A 24,035-nucleotide genomic window follows, 5' to 3' on the forward strand; every position below is an offset into this window, starting at 1 on the left:
CCCCATACCCAGCTTCCACACCTCTCTTTGAGCTTTTCGTAATCAGCTTGAGTTTGGAAGACTCCCTGACAGAACTTATATCTTCTCCCTTAAATCTGTGCCTCCTTTAGCCTCATTCTCTGCATTTTATCTCTAGCACTGGGCAGAGTGTTTTAGATACCCAGAATGTGTTGTTTATTGAGTGAGTGAAGGCATGAGAACTTCCTTGACATTGGAGAAGTGGCTAAAGGTTGCATTAGTACTGAAGGAGAAAGGGTTTTCTTAATCTGCTTACTGGATCCACAGACATGGAAAAACACGACAAATAACTGGCTGTCATATGGGGCTTAAATACTATTTATATTCCTTTTAACTCATTATACAAACTAGCAGAGAGAAAATGTGGATCAGAGAATACAAACCACAAGATGCTTTGAAGATAGCATTTGCAGTTTTATATAAATGTAATCACATGTACATGGTTTTAGAAAAGGCAGAGGAACCAGAGATCAAATTGCCAATATCTGCTGGATCATCGAAAAAGCAAGAGAGTTCCAGAAAAAACATCTATGTCTGCTTTATTGACTATGCCAAAGCCTTTGACTGTGTGGATCACAATAAACTGTGGAAAATTCTGAAAGAGATGGGAATACCAGACCACCTGACCTGCCTCTTGAGAAAACTGTATGCAGGTCAGGAAGCAACAGTTAGAACTGGACATGGAACAACAGACTGGTTCCAAATAGGAAAAGGAGTACATTAAGGCTGTATATTGTCACCCTGCTTATTTAACTTATATGCAGAGTATATCATGAGAAACTCTGGGCTGGAGGAAGCACAAGCTGGAATCAAGAGTGCCAGGAGAAATATCAATAACCTCAGATATGCAGATGACACTACCCTTATGGCAGAAAGTGAAGAAGAACAAAAGAGCCTCTTGATGAAAGTAAAAGAGGAGAGTGAAAAAGCTGGCTTAAAGCTCAACATTCAGAAAACTAAGATCATGGCATCTGGTCCCATCACTTCATGGCAAATAGATGGGGAAACAGTAGAAACAGTGGCTGACTTTATTTTTCTGGGCTCCAAAATCAGTGCAGATGGTGATTGTAGCCATTAAATTAAAAGACGCTTACTCCTTGGAAGGAAAGTTATGACCAACATAGACAGCATATTATAAAGCAGAGACATCTGATTCTGCTCTAGGCCTGATAAAATAAAAATAATGGAAGAAAAAAAAATTAAAAGCAGAGACATTACTTTGCCAACAAAGGTCCGTCTATTCAAGGCTTTGGTTTTTCCAGTGGTCATGTATGGATGTGAGAATTGGACTGTGAAGAAAGCTGAGCGCCAAAGAATTGATGCTTTTGAACTGCGGTGTTGGAGAAGACTCTTGAGAGTCCCTTGGACTGCAAGGAGATCCAACCAGTACATCCTAAATGATATCAGTCCTGGGTATTCACTGGAAGGACTGATGTTGAAGCTGAAACTCCAATACTTTGGCCACCTGATGCAAAGAGCTGACTCATTTGAAAAGACACTGATGCTGGGAAAGAGTGAGGGCAGGAGGAGAAGGGGACGGCAGAGGATGAGATGGTTGGATGGCATCATCGACTCGATGGACATTGGTTTGGGTGAACTCCGGGAGTTGGTGATGGACAGGGAGCCCTGGCATGCTGCGGTTCATGGGGTCGCAAAGAGTCGGACACGACTGAGCGACTGAACTGAACTGAATCACGTGTACACTCAGTAAAGCTCTGGAGAAGCATTAGCAGCATATTCTCCCCTCTCTTCCTAAATTACACCTTCAGTGCGAGAGCAGAGGTGAGGTACAAATGTTTAACAACTGGCCTTCTTGAGAAAAAAATGTCATGACTTGAAGGACTTGCCAATTTCCACAGTGTAAATACTCCCACTTGACTGATTTTAAGTTGCCAATATGGCAGCACTGAACACAGAGTTGGGAAGAGGTTGTGTATTGTCATATGATATTTCCACCCTCCAGAGACAGTAGATGTGAACAGCCTGAAGAACACAATATTAAAATGCAAAGTTTTAATATTTACTACCTTTGTTTTAATATATTTAGTTTTACATGATTTAATTTTTAATAGTGACTGGGTTCAATAACCAACTCACAAAATTCCTGAATATTTAACAATCAGGATGAACCAAATCAGAACTGGAGTGCCCCCATAAAGTGAATTAGTAAATCATGCTCCTTTAAATAAATGCACGTTGATTACAACAAAATAACATAGCCTTTGGAGTTAAGCAAGCCTGGGTGCAGATCCTTGGTCCCCTACCAGCTGTTGACCTTTGCAAGTTATTTAATCTCTCTGAAACTTAGTCCCTTCCTCTGAAAAATTAAGAGCTAATTCTTACAAGATTGTTTTAAGGGGTAACTGAAAAAAGTACATCAAGTACTCTATTGTACGAGCATTGTACTACTTTATTGACATGGTAGTTATCATTTTCTCAATCTCCAAATCCATTATTCCTGATTATTTTGATAGTTTGATCACTCTTTTTTTCTTCAGGAAGATCTCCACATCCTACAAGGCAAATAAAGTCCCTATCTTTCTATTTTCATACTATTTACAAGCCTTCTCTTTATCTATACTGTTACAATGTAGGGGAGAAGTAGAAATCTACAGAAATTAAATGAAAGAGTGAAACCACAACAAACACAATAGTATGTTTCATTGTGACATTAGGCTCAATTTGGCCTCAATTAGGCCAGATGAGCCTTTCATTTCATTTTCAAATGAAAAATGAATACATTTTTCAACAGTGTTGAAAAATGACTTGATACTTCTTGTTTCAGTATTTGCAGAAACATTTTCCTCTGTTCATGCAAGCATTTTCCTCTCATCTTATTTTGAAAGATGAGAACCAAATTTGTCTTCCTAGTTTAATCTATGATCACAATAGCATAATGATTCCTTATTTTGTTATATTTCCCCACATTAGCAACACATGGATTTGATTTTAAAAGAAAAAAGGATACCCAATTTATTTCTTCCACTCACTTTTTTCCTAAAAGCCAATTTCATATATAGCTGGATCTTACTGTTGTTACAAATGTATTGATTATTTTGGAGCAAATGAGATCTCATGAAATAAATCTCTTCTGAGTTGACAAGATGATATGGTATCCCTTCATTTGTTGCCACCGAAATGATTCATTTAGAAGATGAGCCTCCGTTAAGGCTTGTTCTTCCTTTATTTTAGTAAGGAGCTGAAAAATGAAAAGGGAGCATTCCTGCTAAATGCACACAAAGTCACTTCTCTATCTGATATAATACTTACGAGACCTGGGGTTGATTATATACTAATGTACTGTGTTATTGATTGATTAGTCAGGGCAATGAATTATTATTCTCGAATTGCTACTTGCAAGGCTTTTTAACTATCTTAGAAAACAAACTAACGGTTCAAGAAAAAGCTTTAAAAATAAATGGGTGCCAAAAGAACATAATTCACCATCTAAGCAGTTTGGTTGGGAGAAAAAATATATATATTAACTTCATCTAGTCCTTGGGGCTTTGTAGCAATAAATATTGATTTGATATGAAAAATAGCTATCCGCTGGAGTTAATAATGTTAAGGATACTTTACCTGTTAAAAGAAGGAAAATGTAACAAAATGTGAGCTCTGGGGCTATGCTGATGAGCAGAACCATTGTATGTTAATAGTTGTATTGCATAAAACACCATTCTTCATTGATCTTGTTGTTTTTTTTTTTTTTTTGGAAAGCAGGTGCAACATCGCTGAGAAAGCATTTCACACATGTTCCAGTGATTTTCTTTTCACCCCCCAATGCCAGGTTTTTCCTTTAAGCAATAAGGTAAATAGGAAGGGTTCTAGCAAGGGCAAAGTTTAAAATGTGTGCTCATATTTGAAAATGAAAAGCACGCACACACACACACACCACACTATTTTTAGAACTTAGAACCTACTCTCAGCTGTTGTTAGAACTTAGCACCTTCTGCCAGCTGTTTTCAGAACTGACATCCCTCTCGCACAGTGCCGCAGTACTGCGCCCCGTTCTCAGTGGACAGCAACCTGTCCGTGGTGTGTGTGAACTGGAGCAACTCCTTCCTGCTGAACGGGCGGCTGAAGGAGTTCGTCCTGACCGACGGAGGACAGCGCCTCTACAGTGGCCTCGACACCACCCTCTATATCCCGAGGACCGCGGACAAAAGTGAGTCTCCTGCCCCCATTTCTCAGTGCGTAAGGAGCTGGGTTTCCCAGCTTTCCAAGACGTTCGATCTGAAAAGGTGACCCGCAGATGTTCCTGGGTTAAGTGACCACTTACGGAAAACTGACTGCTCTGTGTTGACCTGCCTGGTGCACTGCGTTTGTGATGCAGTCCTCGGAGCACTGCTTCCGCTGACCTGAGAGTCCCCAGGAACAAGACAGGAGGGCAGGTTGTGTGTGCCAGAGAAATAGCACTCACTAGCCACGTGGTTGTTCAGTTGCTAAGTCATGTCCAGCTCTGGACACCATGGACTGCAGCACGCCAGGCTTCCCTGGCCTTCACTATCTTCCAGAATTTGCTCAAACTCACACCTTCTTGAATCACTGATGCCATGAGCAATGCCTGAAATAATACACTTTTAAGGACTTTGGAGTTTTTCTTGAGGCACCCCCAGCACAGTTAGGCCATGACCATCTCCAGATATTAAGGACCCTGAATAAGGGCTTTTCTTAACCAACCTCCGTATCTGTTCTTGAAATGACAACCCTCTTCCCTCTAACACTGAATTCCTTCACCCTATTTAATTACATGTGCTGCTTCTGTTTGCCATGTTTTTAAATTGAAATGAGAAAATGCTTTACAAGATACTATTTTCTGAGGATCAACATGGCCATAGAACCAATAGATGAGAGGTCATTTTGAACAATCTGGGTTTATACAATGAATTAATTAGTGGTGGGTTTTTTGTTTTGTTTTGTTTTTAGTTTCCTTGAAAATAGGTACTACTTATTTTGACTAAAAGGTGCAGGTAAACAATGAGCTCCAGTATTGCATTTATAGCACTTGAAACTAATCAATAACATTTTTACAACAATCCAGCTACACATTTTTGTGGTCACAGTTCTTGGTCACCTGGGCAGCTTGTTGTGATGCGGAGATGGCCCACGGTTGGGAGATTCAGGTTCTACCCCTGGCCGGGCTTTTAACCATATGTGTGACCTTAAAGGCTCACTTCCCATGGGGTCCTGAGTACTGTAAGAAGTATTTAGGCCATTGGATTTCCAGGATCCCTTTTGAGCTCTCCTGCTTAGTAAGAAACTCTGGGTCCCCTAGTGAAGGAACACCTGTGTGTTTTAAAGAAACAGGTTCGGATCATATGCAGAACAAGATACACTGTATGTATTGGGTTGGCCCAAAAGTTTGTTTCGGTTTTTCCATAACAGCTAATGGAAAAAGCCAAATGAACTTCTGGGCCAACCCAATATTATCCTTTACTCCTCTGATAATTCTTTTCCTTTGCTAGATAACCTCTGAACTTCTTTAATTCTGTTACTTATATATATGCTATTACTACACTAATAATAGCTGGTTTTCTTGATAGTTTTTAACTTTGAAATTAAAGTTTACGTAGTAGATAAACCTCAAAACTTGCTGTGGAATCCTGTTTTTAGACTATTTCATGTTCTAATACATTGCTTTTCTGAAACTGTGCCCACTATTTGTTGATGTTGAATAACTAAGTCATCTACCTCTTGTTTAGCTTTCTTTTTCCAGGTCATCTGCATTACAGAAGAAGGAAGTGCTAAGACGCCTTTGATCCAATATGATACCTCCACTGGATTTGGTAAATATTTAACTCAAATTATATTTAGTGTAGCATTTACTCATTTTCCTAAAGAAACATGCATGTTTATTTGTATGTACTTGTTTGTTTATGCATATATATATGTGTGTGTATGTATATATATAAATATATACGCATCTTAGCATAAACTATATGGAAGAAATTGTGTTAAGTGTTGTAAGAATTTGTTTTTAAATCCTCATGAAACTTACATTAGGCAAGGGGTTAGGGTATGCTCTTAAAATGCCAAATCATTGAATTGTAGATGCAGAGATATATGACAAAACTTCTCTCCTAATCAAAAATTCTGTCAATAAAAAGTCCTATGAATTTGTTTACCAAAAAAAAGTGAATTTATAGAGGAAGTCAGAGGAAAGAGAAAATACTCTAATACCAATTTGTGTTGATCATAATAATATTCCAGATTCAGAGACTAAAATGATGAATTTGGGAAATTTCTGTCTTGTATCCTCTATAAAAGATTATGATTGACTGTTAATACCAAGTAATTTAGTTAAAGTGGTGAAATTGCAGTTTTTATGGAGCAGCTTTTAAATTGAGTTTTCCACATAATCTTTGCATCTAAGATAAAATAATTTACAATTTCAAAGGACAAGTTAGAGAAATGCCAAACCTTTTCCATTAAAGTAGAATTGAGACTACTACCCTATTTTAAATTCCAGTAAGTAATGTTCTATCTACTTTGGATGCTTATTTAGTTTGCTTAAAAAAAAAATCCAAAAATTCTGAAACACAGGTGTACATACATACTGTTATTAAAGATAACTTCAATCTATAAAAATAATGAAGTATTATTCTGTTCCCAGACATTACATGTCTGGATGCCATGTAAAATCTCTTGTAACACCTAACACATAGTGTATTTCATCTTACATAATAGCAGCTGTGGGACAGAGAAGACCTCATCCGGTCTTCTTTTAGGAACCCCAGTGTTTCCACAAGTGGAAAGATTAAGACCTGAGGGACATGGGGACTTATCCAAGAATGCCCCCTGCAAGATCATTCAGTTCAGTTGCTCAATCCTGTCCAACTCTTTGTGACCCCATGAACCACAGCATGCCAGGCCTCCCTGTCCATCACCAACTCCCAGAGTTTACCCAAACTCGTGTCCATTGAATCGGTGATGCCATCCAACCATCTCATCCTCTGTCATCCCCTTCTCCTCCTGCCTTCAATCTTTCCCAGCATCAGGGTCTTTTCAAATGAGTCAGTTATTTGCATCAGGTGGCCAAAGGATTAGACTTTCAGCTTCAAAACCAGTCCTTCCAAGGAACACCCAGGACTGATCTCCTTTAGGATTAACTGGTTGGATCTCCTTGCAGTCCAAGGGACTCTCAAGAGTCTTCTCCAACACCACAGTTCAAAAGCATCAATTCTTTGGTGCTAAGCTTTCTTTATAGTCCAACTCTTACATCCATACATGACCACTGGAAAAACCATAGCCTTGAATAGACGGACCTTTGTTGACGAAGTGATGTCTCTGCTTTTTAACATACTGTCTAGGTTGGTCATAACTTTCCTTCCAAGGAGTAAGTGTCTTTTAATTCCATGGCCGCAGTCACCATCTGCAATGATTTTGGAGCCCAAAAAATAAAGTCAGCCATTGTTTCCAAATAGATGGGGAAACACTGTTTCCACTGTTTCCCCATCTATTTGCCATGAAGCGATGGGACTGGATGCCATGATCTTAGTTTTCTGAATGTTGAGCTTTAAGCTAACTCTTTTCACTCTCCTCTTTCACTTTCATCAAGAGGCTCTTTAGTTCTTCTTCACTTTCTGTGCAAGCTCATTACTGAGAAGTTAAACATGGTTTTTCTGTAGAGTCCTGGTCCCATGATTTATCTTTAGCAGTGGTTCTCAAATTTAAGTGTAGATAAGAATCATCTTGCTGATTTTATTTATTATATCCTTTCCAGGGCCCTGGTGGAGATTTTGAATCATATGGGCCTAGGAATCTGCTCTTTTAAACAGGTTCTGCCCAGTGATAGTGACACAGGGAGCAGGACCATGTGATGAGTGAAACCACATGTGATTTTACCAGTCTAGTCTCCCTGGCCAGTGGGAAGTATGCCTTCCCTAGAGACAATTAACAGGATGGGATGTACTCTGACTCCAGCTCTGGGTTGCGTTTTTCTTTGGAGTCAAAAGGAATTGACTTACCCCCAGGAATTCCTTACTCTGACCATGAATTTTGCACTTGATGAGTGGAGTCCCTTAAAATGAAAGGGTACTTTGCAAAGAGAAACAGGGATGAAGAGACACAATCTGGTCAGGATTTTCAAGCTCTTCATAACAAAGGAGAAATCTCCTCTCGGTTCATGAATACAAATTGGGGTCCCATTGCTGAAAGGAGGAAAACCAAAAACCATGTGAAGTTATGGAAGATTCCAAGAGGTATTGTCCAACTAACGTCCATAGTCACATTTAATTTGTATGATATAACTTTAAAAATGTTTCTGTTCCCTTGCATGAAGGCACCTTCAGGCAGGAAATTCACATAGACCTCATTTCCATCCAACTGGTGGGAGAGCTATTTCCCTTTTGAGGCTTCCCCTGGACAGGCTGCCCTACATCCCCCTGAGTCCTCTTCAGCAAGGGGTCCACTGGGACCATCAGATCCACTTCTGGAGTTACAGTCCTGTACTCCACATGGAGAAGGTGAAACTCTTCAGTGCCTAGGCAAAAACTGTTGTGTTGTTTTTTTAATCAAACAACACACATTGGTTCCTAATTAGAGGAATTCCAATCTGCTGGAGCTTGATCAGAATTTTGACACCAACACTTCATTTTAGAGATGAGGCCCAGAGAGGCAGAGTGACTTTTTTTAGGACAGAGCTATCAGAAAGAGCTAGAGTTAGCAAAGTATATCCCTCATGGCATTCAAATTTTAAGTCACCCTCTCTGCCTCCTTGAAACATCCTCACCCCAGCACTGAACACTTCCCCTTTGATCCACTTCCCCTGAGAATGTGGGTGTGAGGGCCAAGCAGGTCCAAGCAGTCCTTCAGGTGCTGAGAAGGCAGAAGGCCGTCCACAGAACGGGCATTTGCAGCTGTGTCTGTCTGTCCTTCTTCCTCTTGACCTTTTGTTGTTATTCAGTCGCACAGTCATGTCTGATTCTTTGTGACCACATGGACTGCAGCACACCAGGCTTCCCTGTCCATCACCAACTCCTAGAGTTTACCCAAACTCATGTCCAGCGAGTCGGTGATGCCATACAGCCATCTCATCCTCTGTCATCCCCTTCTCCTCCTGCCTTCAATCTTTCCCAGCATCAGGGTCTTTTGCAATGAGTTGGCTGTTCATATGAGGTGGCCAAAGTATTGGACATCAGCTTCAGCATCAGTCCTTCCAGTGAATATCCAGGGTTGATCTCCTTTAGGATGGACTGGTTTGATCTCCTTGCAGGCCAAGGGACTCTCAAGAGTCTTCTCCAACACCACAGTTCAAAAGCATCAATTCTTTGGCACTCAGCTTTCTCTGTGGTCTAACTCTCACATCTGTACATGACTACTGGAAAAACCATAGCTTGGACTGTACAGACGTTTGTCAGCAAAGTGATATCTCTGCTTTTTAATACGCTGTCTAGGTTTGTCATTGATTTTCTTCCAAGGAGAAAGTGTCTTTTAATTTCATGGCTTCAGTCACCATCTGCAGTAATTTTGAAGCCCAAGAAAATAAAGTCTGTCACTGTTTCTATTTTTCCCCCATCTACTTGCCATGAAGAGATGGGACTGGGTAGCATGATCTTTGTTTCTTGAATGTTGAGTTTTAAGCCAGCTTTTTCATTCTCTTCTTTCACTTTCATCAAGAGGCTCTTTAGTATCTCTTCACTTTCTGCCATTAGGGTGGCGTCATCTGCATATTTGAGGTTATTGATATTCTTCTGGCGGTCTTGATTCCAGCTTTAGCTTCATCCAGCCCAGCATTTCACATGATGTACTCTGCATATAAGTTAAATAAGCAGAGTGACAATACACAGCCTTGACATGCTCTGTTCCCAATTTTGAACCAGAGCATTGTTCCAAGTCCAGTTCTAACTGTTGCTTCTTGACCTACATACAGGTTTCTCAGGAGGCAGGCAAGGTGGTTTGGTATTTCCATCTCTTGAAGAATTTTCCACAGTTTGTGCCATGAGCCTTGGCTTTAGAAAAGCAGCTCCTTGTCTCTCTGCTTTATGCCAGTCTAATGGCAGCTGCCACAGATCCTGAGGCCTCTAAGTTGGCCCTAGCAAGGGGCTAGAATTGAGACGATCTCTAGACTCTCCTGCTCAGGTCAGCAGGCTGATGGCAGGATTCCACCACCTTACCCTGCCCTGTAGTGGATCTGGAAGCCTTTCCTACCTGCCTGGCCCATTCCAGTTCTCCAAGGGCATTTGAATGATGACTTGCAGAGCTCTTGCTGTTTAACCGAGGGGCCAGAGCACAAGAAGTAAAGAAACTATATGTTATTGAGTGCAGGCTATTAACAACCCAACAAAAAATGGGATCTGCTGTCTCAATATCAGGTTTGCACAGAACTTCACGGGAACAGGGCAGTTACAGGAAGTGAGGGAACTCTGGATTCACACAGCTATGTGTGTTGTGTGATGAGGTGTCTGTAGCAATATTTGTATTGGTTCCAGCCCCTTACATGAGCCCAGAAAGGACTTTGCTCCCAGGGCACACAGCTGTGACTTAGGCTTTCCCCAGGGTTACTTTGCATGCATGCGATGTGCTCAGTTGTGTCCAATTCTTTGCAGCCCCACAGAAGGTTACTTTGATAACCCTCTTGAAAATCTCCTCATCCTGCCTCCAACTGTATTTCCAGGGAATGTGCCAAGGCAGCTGCCATTTCCAACCTGAGAAGTGTCAGCAGGGTCTCCTGAGGGATGTCAGGGTCTCCTTACACCCCGCCGACCCACTGTACCATTTCCCCAGCCTGAGCACAAGTGCGCCCAAACACTATAAATTCCTGTCTAGTTTATTATCAAACAACAGAGCAAGAAGTCACAAATTTGCCTTTTGAAATAACGTTTCCCTTTTCTGTCCTTGGGTTTTGCAGGCCTGGTGCTGACAACCCCTGGAGAAAAGAAAGGATCAGGAAGCAAAAGCACGGAGTTCTACAGCGAGTTGTGGTTCATAGTGTTAATGGCAGTGCTGGGCTTGATTTTGTTGGCCATTTTCCTGTCCCTGATACTACAGAGAAAAATCCACAAAGAACCATATATCAGAGAGAGGCCTCCCCTAGTGCCTCTTCCAAAACGAATGTCTCCATTGAATGTCTACCCACCCGTGGAAACCCATGTGGTATGTTCCTAAAGGCAGCCTCACTTCTCTCCTAATGGACTAGAATATTTGTTTTTGTTTAGGAGGAAAGATTCTCAGAACCATAATAGCAAGGGGCTAGATGACAGTTCAGTCTGGCTAAATGTGGGGCCAAGGGAGGCTAACCCTTGAACAGCATTCTCAGCTTTGGCTGCTCATTAGATATTTATATTTTATTTGTTTATTTGGCTGTGCTGGGTCTTAGTTGTGACACTCAGAATCTTCCATCTTCATTAAGGCATGTGGGGTCTTTAGTGGCAGCCTATGGGATCTAGTTCCCCAACCAGGGATCGAACCTAGGCCCCCTGCATTGGGAGAATGAAGTCTTGGCCATTGGACCACCAAGGAAGTCCCTTGGTTGCACAATAGAATCACCTGATGCTAGAGACAGAGTCTTGGTGTGTCCCCCCCAAATTCATATGTTGAAACCCTAGTACCAAATGTGATGGTATCTAGGGGGAAGGGCTTTGAGAGGCAATTAGGTCATGAGGGTGCAGCTTCATGACTGGGATTAATGCCCTTATAATAGAGACCCCAGGGAGTTCTGCTGTCCCTTCCACCATGTGGGGACCAGGAAGTGTGCCCCCATGGCACATTCAGTCTGTTGGCACCTTGATATTGGACTTCCCAACCTCCAGAGTTTAAGAAGTAAATTAGTGTTGTCTCTAGGCCACCCAGTCCATAGTGTTCTGTTACAGCCGCAGGCTAAGACATCTGGGAAACTGAAAAATACCAATGCCTGGGCCTTATCCCAGAAATTCTGATTTCATTGGCCTTGGATGGGACTTGGGGATTGGTATTCTTTTTCAAACTTCAAAAGTGATTCTAATGTGCCCTAGGGGTGAATATGTCTGCTCTGTAGTTATGTCAGGGCATGGCAGAGGAGAGTTATATGTTGAAATCAGCTGGGGAATTTATAGGTTATTGTTACTGTGCAACTTGGAAGATTAGAGATAAAAGGGAAGATGGGGAGGGATTTAAGTCCTAGCAGTGCCGGGTCTGTCCTTGGCCACAACACCCTGCACCAGGGCGGATGGATGGCTCTTTGTGGCTCCAGACCACCCACTGCCAAGACAGAGGTCGGGCAAAGATTCAGGGGCTAAAGGTAACACAGAGGGTGATCCGGGGCATTGCGCCACAGAGCACTAATTGAAGGTGTAAAGGACACTGATCCCCATGGTGCACTCTGCAGCGGGGCTGTGTCTGCCTGGGCCAGGAAAGGCTGTAATTTCTAATCTCCCCCAGGCACCAGTCTGCTCCGCAAACTGTGCCAAAACACATCTGCCTCATCTTCCCCCAGTTTGCACTAGACTCTGTGTGAGCTAGTGGCCACCGTGTGTAACTGAAATTCTGATCACCAATTCCAGTGTGTAGGGGAGGTTTTCCACACCAGGACACAATTCTCTGACACCAGCTGGGTGTCTTCCAGTTCAATTCAATTCTGTTGCTATCTACCCAGAAATAGCCTCAGATCCCACCAGAGTCTCAGTCCTATGAGACTCTTGCCTGCTCTGTGTCCCCTTCCTGCCAACTTCAGACAAGTCCAGGTTGTGACTACTGGCTACAGACTGGAGGTTCCAGTGACCCACTCCTTTAGTTTTTAAATGTGTTAACGAATTTAACAAATGGTAACAAATTTTCAACTCATTGTCATTTTCAAGATCACAAAGCATGAGTTTAGTCCCGCTAGTTTAAGTTCAGGTTTTACTTCCACAGTCAGCCCTACATATCTACAAGTTCCACACTGACACCCACTCAGGGCTGACCATAAGATACGAGCTTTCTGGGATTTTGGTACCCATGGAGGGGGCGGTTCCTGGAGCCAGTTCCCCTTGGATATGGAGGAACAATTGTATTTACTGGCTTGCCGATTCTTTCATTCTCTGAAATACTAAAAAATAATGTAGTGTCACTTTGGACTAAGCAATTAGTTTCTACTAACTGAGTTCTGCAATTTAAATTGCAGAACTCTTTATGTTATGAAAATGCATCTCCAGATAGTAGTAATGTGTGGCTATGATTATGCTGTCCTTGGAGAAACACGAAGAATTTGTTTTTATTTTAATTTTATTAAAATATAGTTGATTTATAATGTGTTGATTTTGCTGAAGGACAGAGAGATTCAGTTATACATACACATATATATATATATTCATTTTCTTATTTTTTTCTATTGTGCATTATCAAAGGATATTGAGCATAATTCTCCTGCTGTACAGTAGGACCTAGTTACTTATCCACCCTGTATACAATAGTTTGCATCTACTAATCCCAAACTCCCAGTCCTTACCGCCTCCATATCCCTGCCCCTTGGCAACCGCAAGTCTGTTCTCTGTGCCCTTAGGTCTGTTTCTGTTTCATAGATAAATTCATTTGTGACATATTCTAGATTCCACCATAGGTATTATCATACAGCACTTGTCTTCGACTTTGGCTTACTTCACTTAGTATGATAATCTCTAGGTCCTTCCATGTTACTACTGATGGCATTATTTCATTCTTTGTTATGTCTGAGTAAATATTCCACTGTGTAAAACAACACATCTTCTTTATCCATTCATCTGTTGATAGACATTTAAGTTGTTTCCATATCTTGGGTATCGTAAATAGTGCTGTTACGAACATTGTGGCTGCATGTATCTTTGCAAACTAGAGTTTTGTCTGGACATATGCCCAAGGGGTATGATCACTGGATCATAGGACAACTGTATTTTTAGGTTTTTGAGGAACCTCCATGTTGTTTTCCATAGTGATACCAATTTAGACTCCTACCACGTGTATAGGAGAGTTCCCTCTTCTGCCAGCATTTATTGTTTGTGACTTTGTTTCTGCTAGCCATTCTGATGAGTGTGTGGTGGTATCTCATTGTAGTTTTGATGTGCATTCATCAAATAATTAGCAATATTGAGCATCTTTTCATGTGTTTATTGGCCATCTGTGTGTCTTCTTTGGAGAAATGTCTATTTAGGTCTTTGGCTCATTTTTTAAATGGGTTGTTTGTTTTTCTTTATTGAGTTGTATGAACCATTTATATATTCTGGAAATTAATCCCTTGTTGGGCTTACATATCTGCAAATATTTTTTCCCAGTCCATAAGTTGCCTTTTCATTTGGTTTATGGTTTCCTTTGCTGTGCAAAAGTGTATAAGTTTGATTAGGCCCCATTTGATGAGTTTTGGCTTTTATTTCTATTGCCTTGGGAGACTGACCTAAGAAAACATTAGTACGATTTATGTCAGAGAATGTTTGATCTGTGTTCCCTTCTAAGAGTTTGATAGTGTCGTGTCTTATATTTAAGACTTTAAGCCATTTTGAGTATATTTTTGTGCATGGTATGAGGGTGTGTTCTAATTTCATTGACATGTGTGTGGTTGTCCAGCTTTCCCAACACCACTGTTGAAGAGACTTTCCTTCCCCATTGTATTTTGCTGTCTCCTTTGTTAATTGACCATACGTGTGTGTATTTATTTCTGGGCTCTTTATTCAGTTCCATTGATCCACATGTTTTTTGTGCCAGTCCCATATTGCTTTGATTACTGTAGTTTTGTAATAATGTCCCACAACCCACTCTTTGCATTCAAACAATTTGCTAGGACAACTCACAAAACCCAGAGAAACATTTTACTTACTGCATCACTAGTTTCTTATAAAAGGATATATGTCAGTAACAACTAATGGAAGAGACCTTGCAGAGGGCAAGGTCTAGGGGAAGGACCCAGGGCATCCATGCCCCAAATGCACCACTCTCCCCAAATCTCCATGTGCACAACAACTCAGAAGCTATCTGGGCCCCATGTTGGGGGCAGGGGTGGTGGTTATGGAGGTTTCTTTATATAGGCGTGACTGATTGTTATTGGCCATTGGTGATTGATTCAACCCCCATTCCTTCTCTCCTCTCTGGAGAGCAGAGGGTGAGACTAAAAATCTGACCCTTTAATCAAGGCGTTGGTTTCCCTGGCAGTCAGCCCCCAAATTAAGTGCAACCAAAAGTCACTTCATTAACATAACAAAAGACACATTTGTCATGCTAATTATTTAGAAAATTCTAAGTATTTGAGAAGCCCTGTGCCAGAATCCAAACAAAGATCAAATATGTATTTCTCATTCCAAGACTTCATCCTAATCTCAAAGAAGTGCAATGCCAACAAATGTTTAAACTACCATACAGTTGTACTCATTTCACATGCTAGCAAGATAATGCTCAAAATCCTTCAAGTTAGGCTTCAACAGTATGTGAACTGAGAACTTCCAAACGTACAAGCTGGGTTTAGAAAAGGCAGAGGGACCAGAGATCAAATTGCCAACATCTGCCGGATCGTAGAAAAAGCAAGAGAGTTCCAGAAAAACATGGGCTTCATTGACTACACTAAAGCCTTTGACTGTGTGGATCACAACAAACTGTGGAAAATTCTTCAAGAGATGGGAATATCAAACCACCTTACCTGCCTCCTGAGAAATCTGTATGCAAGTCAAGAAGCAACAATTAGAACCAGACATGGAACAAAAGACGTTCCAAATTGAGAAAGGAGTACATCAAGGCTGTATATTGTCACCCTGGCTTATTTAACTTATATGCAGAGTACATCATGTGAAATGCTGGGCTGGATGAATCACAAGCTGGAATCAAGATTGCTGGGAGAAATATCAGCAACCTTAGATATGCAGATGAAACAACCCTAATGGCAGAAAGTGAAGAGGAACTAAAGAGCTTCTTGTTTAAGGGGAAAGAGGAAAGTGAAAAAGCTGGCTTAAAACTCAACATTCAAGAAACGAAGATCATGGCATCCAGTCCCATCACTTCATGGCAAATAGATGGGGGAAAATGGAAACAGTGGCAGATTTTATTTTATTTTATGGAGCTCCAGAATTACTGTGGATGGTGACTGCAGCCATGAAATTAAAAGACACTTTCTCCTTGGGAGAAAAGCTATGACAAACCTAGACAGTGTATTAAAAAGCAGAGACATTACTTTGCCAAAAAAGGTCTGTATAGTCTAAGCTATGTTTTTTTCCTGTAGTCATGTATGGATGTGAGAGTTGGACCATAAAGAAGGCTGAGAACCAAAGAACTGATGCCTTTGAACTGTGATGCTGGAGAAGACTCTTGAGAGTCCCTCGGACTTCGAGGACATCCCACCAGTCAATCCTAAAGGAAATCAGTCCTGGGTGTTCATTGGAAGGACTGATGCTGAAGCTGAAGCTCCAATACTTCGGCCACCTGATGCAAAGAGCCAACTCATGGGAAAAGACCTTGGTGCTGGGAAAGATTGAGGGCAGGAAGAGAAGAGAGCAACAGAGGATAAGATGTTTGGATGGAATCACCGACCCAGTGGACATGAGTTTTAGCAAGCCCTGGAAGATAATGAAGAACAGGGAAGCCTGGCATGCTGCAGTTCATGGGGTCACAAAGAGTCACACAAGACTTAGTGACTGGACAACAAATGATTTGAGAAGTCCTGTGCCAGAATCCAGACAAAGATCAAATATGTATTTCTCATTGTAAATCAGTTATCACAGCATATCCAAATTGAGCACAGAAACCTGGTCAAAGTGCTGAAGTTTCAAGACTTAACAACATAGAAATGAAGGAATGATAGCACTGCCCACCTTCCAGACCTGTTCACTTTTCAAAGACAGAGCAATGAGCAGACGAAAAAGTCCCGAGAAAGTGAGATCACAGCCAAGTAGCAGAAGCCTTGAGGGCAAAAGACAGCCACAGTCTCTCAGAGACCCGTGGACTGCGGCTGGTGCAGGAAGCAGCTGGGGGACAGTGACTGGGTGGTGGGAAAGCAAGAAAGATGCTCTCTATCCCCTAGCCCTTGGCTCCCTTGACAACCGGATCCTCTCTCCTGGCTCCTCCTCCAAGCTTCCCTCCTCCCTGAGCATCTGGGTCCTTGTGCAGGCCATCTGCTGAAGGTATTGCTGCTGAGTGATCAGTTCGAGCCGGGGCCATGTGCTTCTGTTCAGGGGAGAGTCCTGAGGAGACTCTCCTTGAGGGGATGACACTGCAGAGTTTTCCCGTATTGGACAGTGACGTTCTCTGCGCTGATGGAGAGAGGAGCCAGGAAGGCTGGAAACGTCTGTTTAGCTGACCTGGGAGATGACTCACACTGGGACCCATCGAGTGTGTGGAGAAGGTGGATGGGGTGGTCGCTCAGGTACATCTCTATGACATGACGTGAGTTACAGGAGACAAACCCACAGGCCAGTAGCATCCAGAACTGGGTTCAGGGATCATTTCTGTCCCTCCCTCCAGACAGACTCCTCTGTCTGGTAGCCTGTCCTGAGGAGGAATCTACTTTTGCCTCTTGGGTTGAGTTAGTGATCAAGAAGCAAGCAGGTCATTTCTGTGGGCAAGTTAATATCAGGATGGTTCCTTTGCATGGGGTTTTCCTGAGTCTTGTTAAGCATGGTTTTGTCCAAGTGAGGTCCTAAATATTGGTATCAGCATCACCTTGGAGGCAGTCCTGAGTCTCTGAGGAGTAAACCGGAGAATCCACCATTTCCAGCAGCCTCGGGAGGTCTGAGCTCAGTGAAGTTTGAGGACAGCCCTCAATGAATGAAAAGATGGTTTAGTTGCTGTGAGCTGTGTATACAGTCCCATAGCCAGTAGAACCTGCACAGGGACGTGACTTTGCAATTCCATTTATGTGAGGTATTTACATAGTCAAAGTCAGGGAAGCAAAGCCCAGAGTGGTATTGCCAGGGGCTGGGGGAGGGGGGAATGGGCAGTTGCTATGATCAGGTGGAAAGTTTCAGTGATGAATGATGCAGTTCTAGAACTCTGCTCTACCACATGCTCCTGCTGCTGTTGCTGCTGCTGCTAAGTCGCTTCAGTCGTGTCCGACTCTGTGCGACCCCATAGACGGCAGCCCACCAGGCTTCCCCGTCCCTGGGATTCTCCAGGCAAGAACACTGGAGTGGGTTGCCATTTCCTTCTCCAATGCATGAAAGTGAAAAGTCAAAGTGAAGTCGCTCAGTCATGTCTGACTCTAGCAACCCCATGGACTGCAGTCTACCAGGCTTCTCTGTCCATGGGATTTTCCAGGCAAAAGTACTGGATTGGGGTGCCATTGCCTTCTCCACCACATGCTCCTACAAAGAGCAATGCAGTGTTGTTGAGAAGTTAGATCGCTTACTGTAATCCTGTCCCAGGCACTCCTGTCCCCTGAACAGCTAAGATACTCTCTGAGGTCAGAGACAAATTGGCAAAAGAATTTAAAGCTCCACCCTGAACAGAGGTAAATGGGTCAGTAGTGCCAGAGAATGAGAGAATTGTTTGTATTGTTTAATACTGAAATTTTTTTTAACATTTTCAAAATGACACAGCATAAATTGAGTCCAGCTAAGTTTAAGTGCAGGTTTCACTTGCACAGTCAGCCCAAGTCTCTACAGGTTCCACACCCACAGACAGAGGGCTGACTGTGGGACTAGAGCATCCTCCAATTCTGGTACAAGGCCAGGGTCCTGAGGCCCATTCCCCTTGTAAATTGAAGGACAACTGTAATGTAATTACTGATTTGAAGATCCTTTCATTCTTTAATAACAAATGTCAGCATGGCGCTAAGTCTCTGCTCACCAAAACTTTTATATTGTAGAACTCTGTACATATCTGAAAATGCATCTCCAAATAGTATTAATGTTTGGATATGCTTATGCTGCCTTTGGAGAAGCACAAAGAATTTGGGTTTTGTTTGCTTGTTTTATTGACGTAGAGTTGATTTACAATGTTGTGTTGATGTCTGCTGTACAGCAAAGTGATCCAGTTATACATATATATGTATGCATGCTTTTTTGTATTCTTTTCCACTATGGCTTATCTGGGGATATTGATTATGGTTCTGTGTGCTGTAGAGTAGGACCTTGTCTATTCATTGTATATAAAATTCTTTGTTATCTGCTAATCGAAAACTCCCTATCCATTCCTCCCCCATTTACCTCCCCACTGGCAAACAAAAGTGTGTTCTCTATGTTTGTGAGTCTGTCCCTGTTGTATATGGGTTCATTAGTTTTGTATTTTAGATTCCATCATAAGTAATATTGTATGGTATTTGTCTTTCTCTCTGACTTATTTCACTTAGTGTGATAATCTCTAGGCCCATCCATGTTGCTCCAAATGGCATTATTTCATTCTTTTTTGTGGCTGAGTAATATTCCATTGTATATATGTACTACATCTTCTTTATCCATTGCTCTGTTGATGGGCATTTAAGTTGTCTCCGTATCTTGACTTTGTAAATAGTCCTGCTGTGAACATTGGGGTACATATATTTTTTAAATTTATTTTTAATTGAGGCTAATTGCTTTACAATATTGGTTTGATTTCTGCCATACATCAACATGAATTACCCATGAGTATACATATGTCCCCTCACTCATGAACCTCCCTCCCACCTCCCACCTTTCTGCACCCCTTTAGGTTGTTACAGAGCTCCAGTTTGAGCTGCCTGAGTCATACAGCAAATTTCCATTGGTTACATGTATCTTTTTTAATTAATTTTTTTTTCTGGATATATGCCCTGGGGTGGGATTGCTGGATCATATGGTAGCTCTATTTTTAGTTTTTTGACGACCCTCCATACTTTTTTTTCCACAGTTGCTGCACCAGTTCACATTCCCACCAGTAATACAAGAGGGTTCCCTTTTCTGTACAGCCACTCTTACATTTGTTTCTGATCAGTGTGAGACGGTTCAGTTCAGTTCAGTTCAGTCGCTCAGTCGTGTCCGACTCTTTGCGACCCCATGAATTGCAGCACACCAGGCCTCCCTGTCCATCACCAACTCCCAGAATTCACTCAGACTCACGTCCATCGAGTCAGTGATGCCATCCAGCCATCTCATCCTCTGTCGTCCCCTTCTCCTCCTGCCCCCAATCCCTCCCAGCATCAGAGTCTTTTCCAATGAGTCAACTCTTCGCATGAGGTGGCCAAAGTACTGCAGTTTCAGCTTTAGCATCATTCCTTCCAAAGAAAATGCAGGGCTGATCTCCTTCAGAATGGACTGGTTGGATCTCCTTGCAGTCCAAGGGACTCTCAAGAGTCTTGTCCAACACCACAGTTCAAAAGCATCAATTCTTCGGTGCTCAGCCTTCTTCACAGTCCAACTCTCACATCCATACATGACCACTGGAAAAACCATAGCCTTGACTAGACACATATATACGTTAATGCTGTTTCAGATTCTTTCCCCATATAGCGTATTACAGAATATTAAGCAGAGTTCTCTGTGCCATACATTAGGTCCCTGTTGATTATCTGTTGTATATATAGTAGTGTGTATATGTTATTCACAACCTCCTAATTTATCCTTACCCATAACTTCCCCTTTGTAACTATATGTTTGTTTTCTAAGTCTATGAGTCTGTTTCTTTTTTTGTCAGTTCATTTATACCATGTTTAGACTCCACATATAAGAGATATCATATGATATTTGTCTTCCTCTGTTTGACTCACTTCACTTAGTATGGTGATTTCTAGGTCCATCAGTGTTGCTTCAAATGGCATTATTTCCTCCTTTAATGACTGAGTAATAATCCATTAGGTGTATGTACCACATGTTTGTCCATTCATCTTTTAATGTACGTTTGTGTTTCTTCCATGTCATCACTATTGTAAACAGTGCTGCAGTTAACATTGGGGCACGTGTACCTTTCCCAAATGGGAATTTCTCTGGATATACGCCCAGGTATGGGAATGCTGTGTTATATGGTAGCTCAAGATTTTTAAGGAAACTCCGTGCTGTTCTTGATAGAGACTGTTTACAATTTATATTCCCACTGACAGTGTAGGAGGGTTCCCTTTTCTCCACACCCTCTCAAGCATTTATTGTTTATAGACTTTTTGATGATGGCCATCCTTACTGCTTCTTCCCTGGTGGCTCAGATGGTAAAGCGTCTGTCTACAATGTGGGAGACCCGGCTTCAATCCCTGGGTCGGGAAGATCTCCTGGAGAAGGAAATGGCAACCCACTCCAATATTCTTGCCTGGAAAATCCCATGGATGGAGGAATCTGGTAGGCTACAGTCCATGGGGTCGGCAAAGAGTCGGACACGACCGAGCGACTTCACTCCACTCATCCTTACTGCTGTGAGGTGATACCTCATTGTAGTTTTGATTTACATTTCTCTAATAATTAGTGATATTGAGCATCTTTTCATGTGTTTTTTGGCCATCTGTATACATTCTGTAGAGAAATGTCTATTTGGACCTTCTGCCCATATTCTGATTGTCATTTTTTTGTTTTGTTTTTTTTTTTCAATATTGAGCTGCATGAGCTGGTTATACACTTTGGAGAGTAACCCCTTGTAGATCACATCATTTGCAAATGTTTTATTCCCCCATTCTATGGTTTGCCTTTTTGTCAGTGGTTTCCTTTGCTGTGCAAATCTTTTTATGTTTAATTAGGTCTCATTCATTTGTTTTTATTTTTATTTTCCTTACTGTAGAAGGTATATCAGAAAAAATCTTACTGCAGTTTATGTCAAAGAATGTTCTGCCTGTATTTCCTCTAAGTTTTATAATGTCTGGAATTACATTGGGGTTTTTAATCCATTTTGAATTATTTTTGTGTATGATGTTAGAAAGTATTCTAATTTCATCCTTTTACTTGTAGCTGTCCACTTTTCCCAGCACCACATACTGAAGAAATTATCTTTTCTCCATTGTATGTCCTTGCCTTATTTGTCTTAGAGTAGGTGATAGCAGGTGCATGGGTTTATTTCTGGACTTTCAATCCTGTACCATGGATATACATTTCTGTTTTTGTTCCAATACGGTACTGTTTTGTTTACCATAGTTTTTGTAGTATCAAGTCAGGTAGCCTGATTTCTCCCATTCCATTTTTCTTTCTTATGTTACTTTGGCTATTTGGGGTCTTTTGGTTTTAATTCTGTGAAAAATGCCATTGATAATTTGATAGAAATGCATTGCATCTATAGATTGCTTTGGGTAGTATAGTCATTTTGATAATATTGATTCTTCTAATCCAATGCTATGCTATATCTCTCCATCTCTTTGTGCCATCTTTGATTTCATCAAAATCTTACAGTTGTCTGAGTATGAGTCTCTTGCTTCCTTAGATAAATTTATTCATAATTGTTTTATTCTTTTTGAGGTACTGGTAAATGGGATTGTTTCCTGAATTTCTCTTTCTGATCATTCACTGTTAGTGTATAGGAAGGCAAGAGATTTCTGTGTATTAATTTTGTATCCTGTCACTTTACCAAATTCATTGATGGCCCCTAAAATGTTTCTGATGGCATCTTTAGAATTCTGTACATATAGTATCATATCATTTGCAAATAGTGACAGTTTTACTTCTTCTTTTCCAATTACGATTCTTTTTCTTTTTCTTCTCTGATTGCCATGCTAGGACTTTCAAAAGCATGTTGAATAATAGTGGCAAGAGTGGACATCCTTGTCTTTTCCTGATCTTAGGGGAAACGCTTTTAGTTTTTCACCATTGAAAATTGTATTTGCTGAGCATTTGCCAAATATGGCCTTATTATGTTGATATTGGTTCCCTCTATGCCCACTTTCTGGAGAGGTTTTTTTTTTTAAATCCTAAATGGGTGATGAATTTTATCAAATGCTTTTTCTATTTCTATTGAGAAGATCATGTGGTGTTTTTCTTTTTTGATGTGTCATAGTTCATTGACTGATTTACATTTGTTGGACCATACTTGTGACCCTGGGATGAATCCAAGTTATTCATGGTATATGATATCCATTATGTATTGTTGGATTTGGTTTGCTGATATTTTGTTGAGAATTTTTCTATCTGTATTCATCAATGCTGCTGCTGCTGCGTCACTTCAGTCATGTCCCCATAGTCATGTCCCTCTGCGACCCCATAGATGGCAGCCCACCAGGCTCCCCCGTCCCTGGGATCTTTTTTGGTAGTGACGTTAGTTGTGGTGGGGCTTTCATGATAGCTCAGTTGGTAAGTCTATTGGCAATGCAGGAGACCCTGGTTCGATTCCTGGCTCAGGAAGATACACTGGAGAAGGGATAGATTATCCACTTCAGTATTCTTGGGCTTCCCTTGTGGCTCAGCTGGTAAAAAATCTGCCTACAATGCAGGAGACCTGAGTTTGATCCCTGGGTTGGGAAGATCCCCTGGAGAAGGGAAAGGCTCCCCACTCCAGTATTCTGGCCTGGAGAATTCCATGGACTGCATAGTCCGTGGGGTCACAAAGAGTCGGACATGGCTGGGCAACTTTCACTTTCACTGGTTGTGGTATCAGGGTTGGTATGCTCATGGAATGCCTTAGGGAGTGTTCCCTCCTCTTTAGTCTTTTGGAAGAGTTTGGGAAGGATCGATGTTTTTCTTTGTATGTTTGGCAGAATTTGCCTGAGAAAACATCTGGCCCTGGAGTTTTGTTTGTAAGTTTTATTTAAATTACAGATTCTGTCCCACTTGTAGTGATTGGACTGTTCAGGTAATCTTATTTCTTCTTAGTTTTGGTACACTGTGTTTCTCAAAACTTGTCTGTTTCCTGTACGTTGTTGAATTTGTTGACAAAATAATTCTTCACAGTTTTCTCTTTGTTCATTTCTGTAGTATCAGTTGTCAATTCTCCTCTTCCTTTTCTTCTTTACTTTGGTTGCATCTTTTTCTATAACTTTAAAATCTCTAATTTATTTCCTATCTGATCTTTTTTATCTGCTTGTTTCTGCTGACTTTAGGTTTTGTTTCTTCCTTTCCTAACTCTTTTAGATGGTGTGTTATTAGAAATTTTTCTTGTTCTTAAAGAAATTCTATATAGCTGTGAACTTCTGAGTCACCAGAACTACTTTTGCTGCATTGCCCAGATTTTGTATGGTTGTGTTTTCATTGTCATTTGCCTCAATGCATTTTTAATTTATTTTTTGTGTCTTTCACAGAAAAGTTTTTATTTTCCTTATT

General features: G+C 41.3%; 1 protein-coding gene across 1 annotated transcript in view; it reads left to right on the forward strand.

The window, feature by feature from the left end:
* Positions 1-24,035, forward strand: part of USH2A (usherin) — a 940,802-nt gene that overhangs the window by 906,857 nt on the left and 9,910 nt on the right. Inside the window, exons 70-72 of the mRNA XM_044943197.2 lie at positions 4,007-4,183; positions 5,721-5,804; positions 10,868-11,112. Coding sequence (XP_044799132.2) covers positions 4,007-4,183; positions 5,721-5,804; positions 10,868-11,112 — 506 coding nt within the window. The remainder of the gene's footprint in view (positions 1-4,006; positions 4,184-5,720; positions 5,805-10,867; positions 11,113-24,035) is intronic.

The sequence above is a fragment of the Bubalus bubalis genome, chromosome 5 (genome assembly GCF_019923935.1).
Source record: "Bubalus bubalis isolate 160015118507 breed Murrah chromosome 5, NDDB_SH_1, whole genome shotgun sequence".
Lineage (NCBI taxonomy): Eukaryota > Metazoa > Chordata > Mammalia > Artiodactyla > Bovidae > Bubalus > Bubalus bubalis.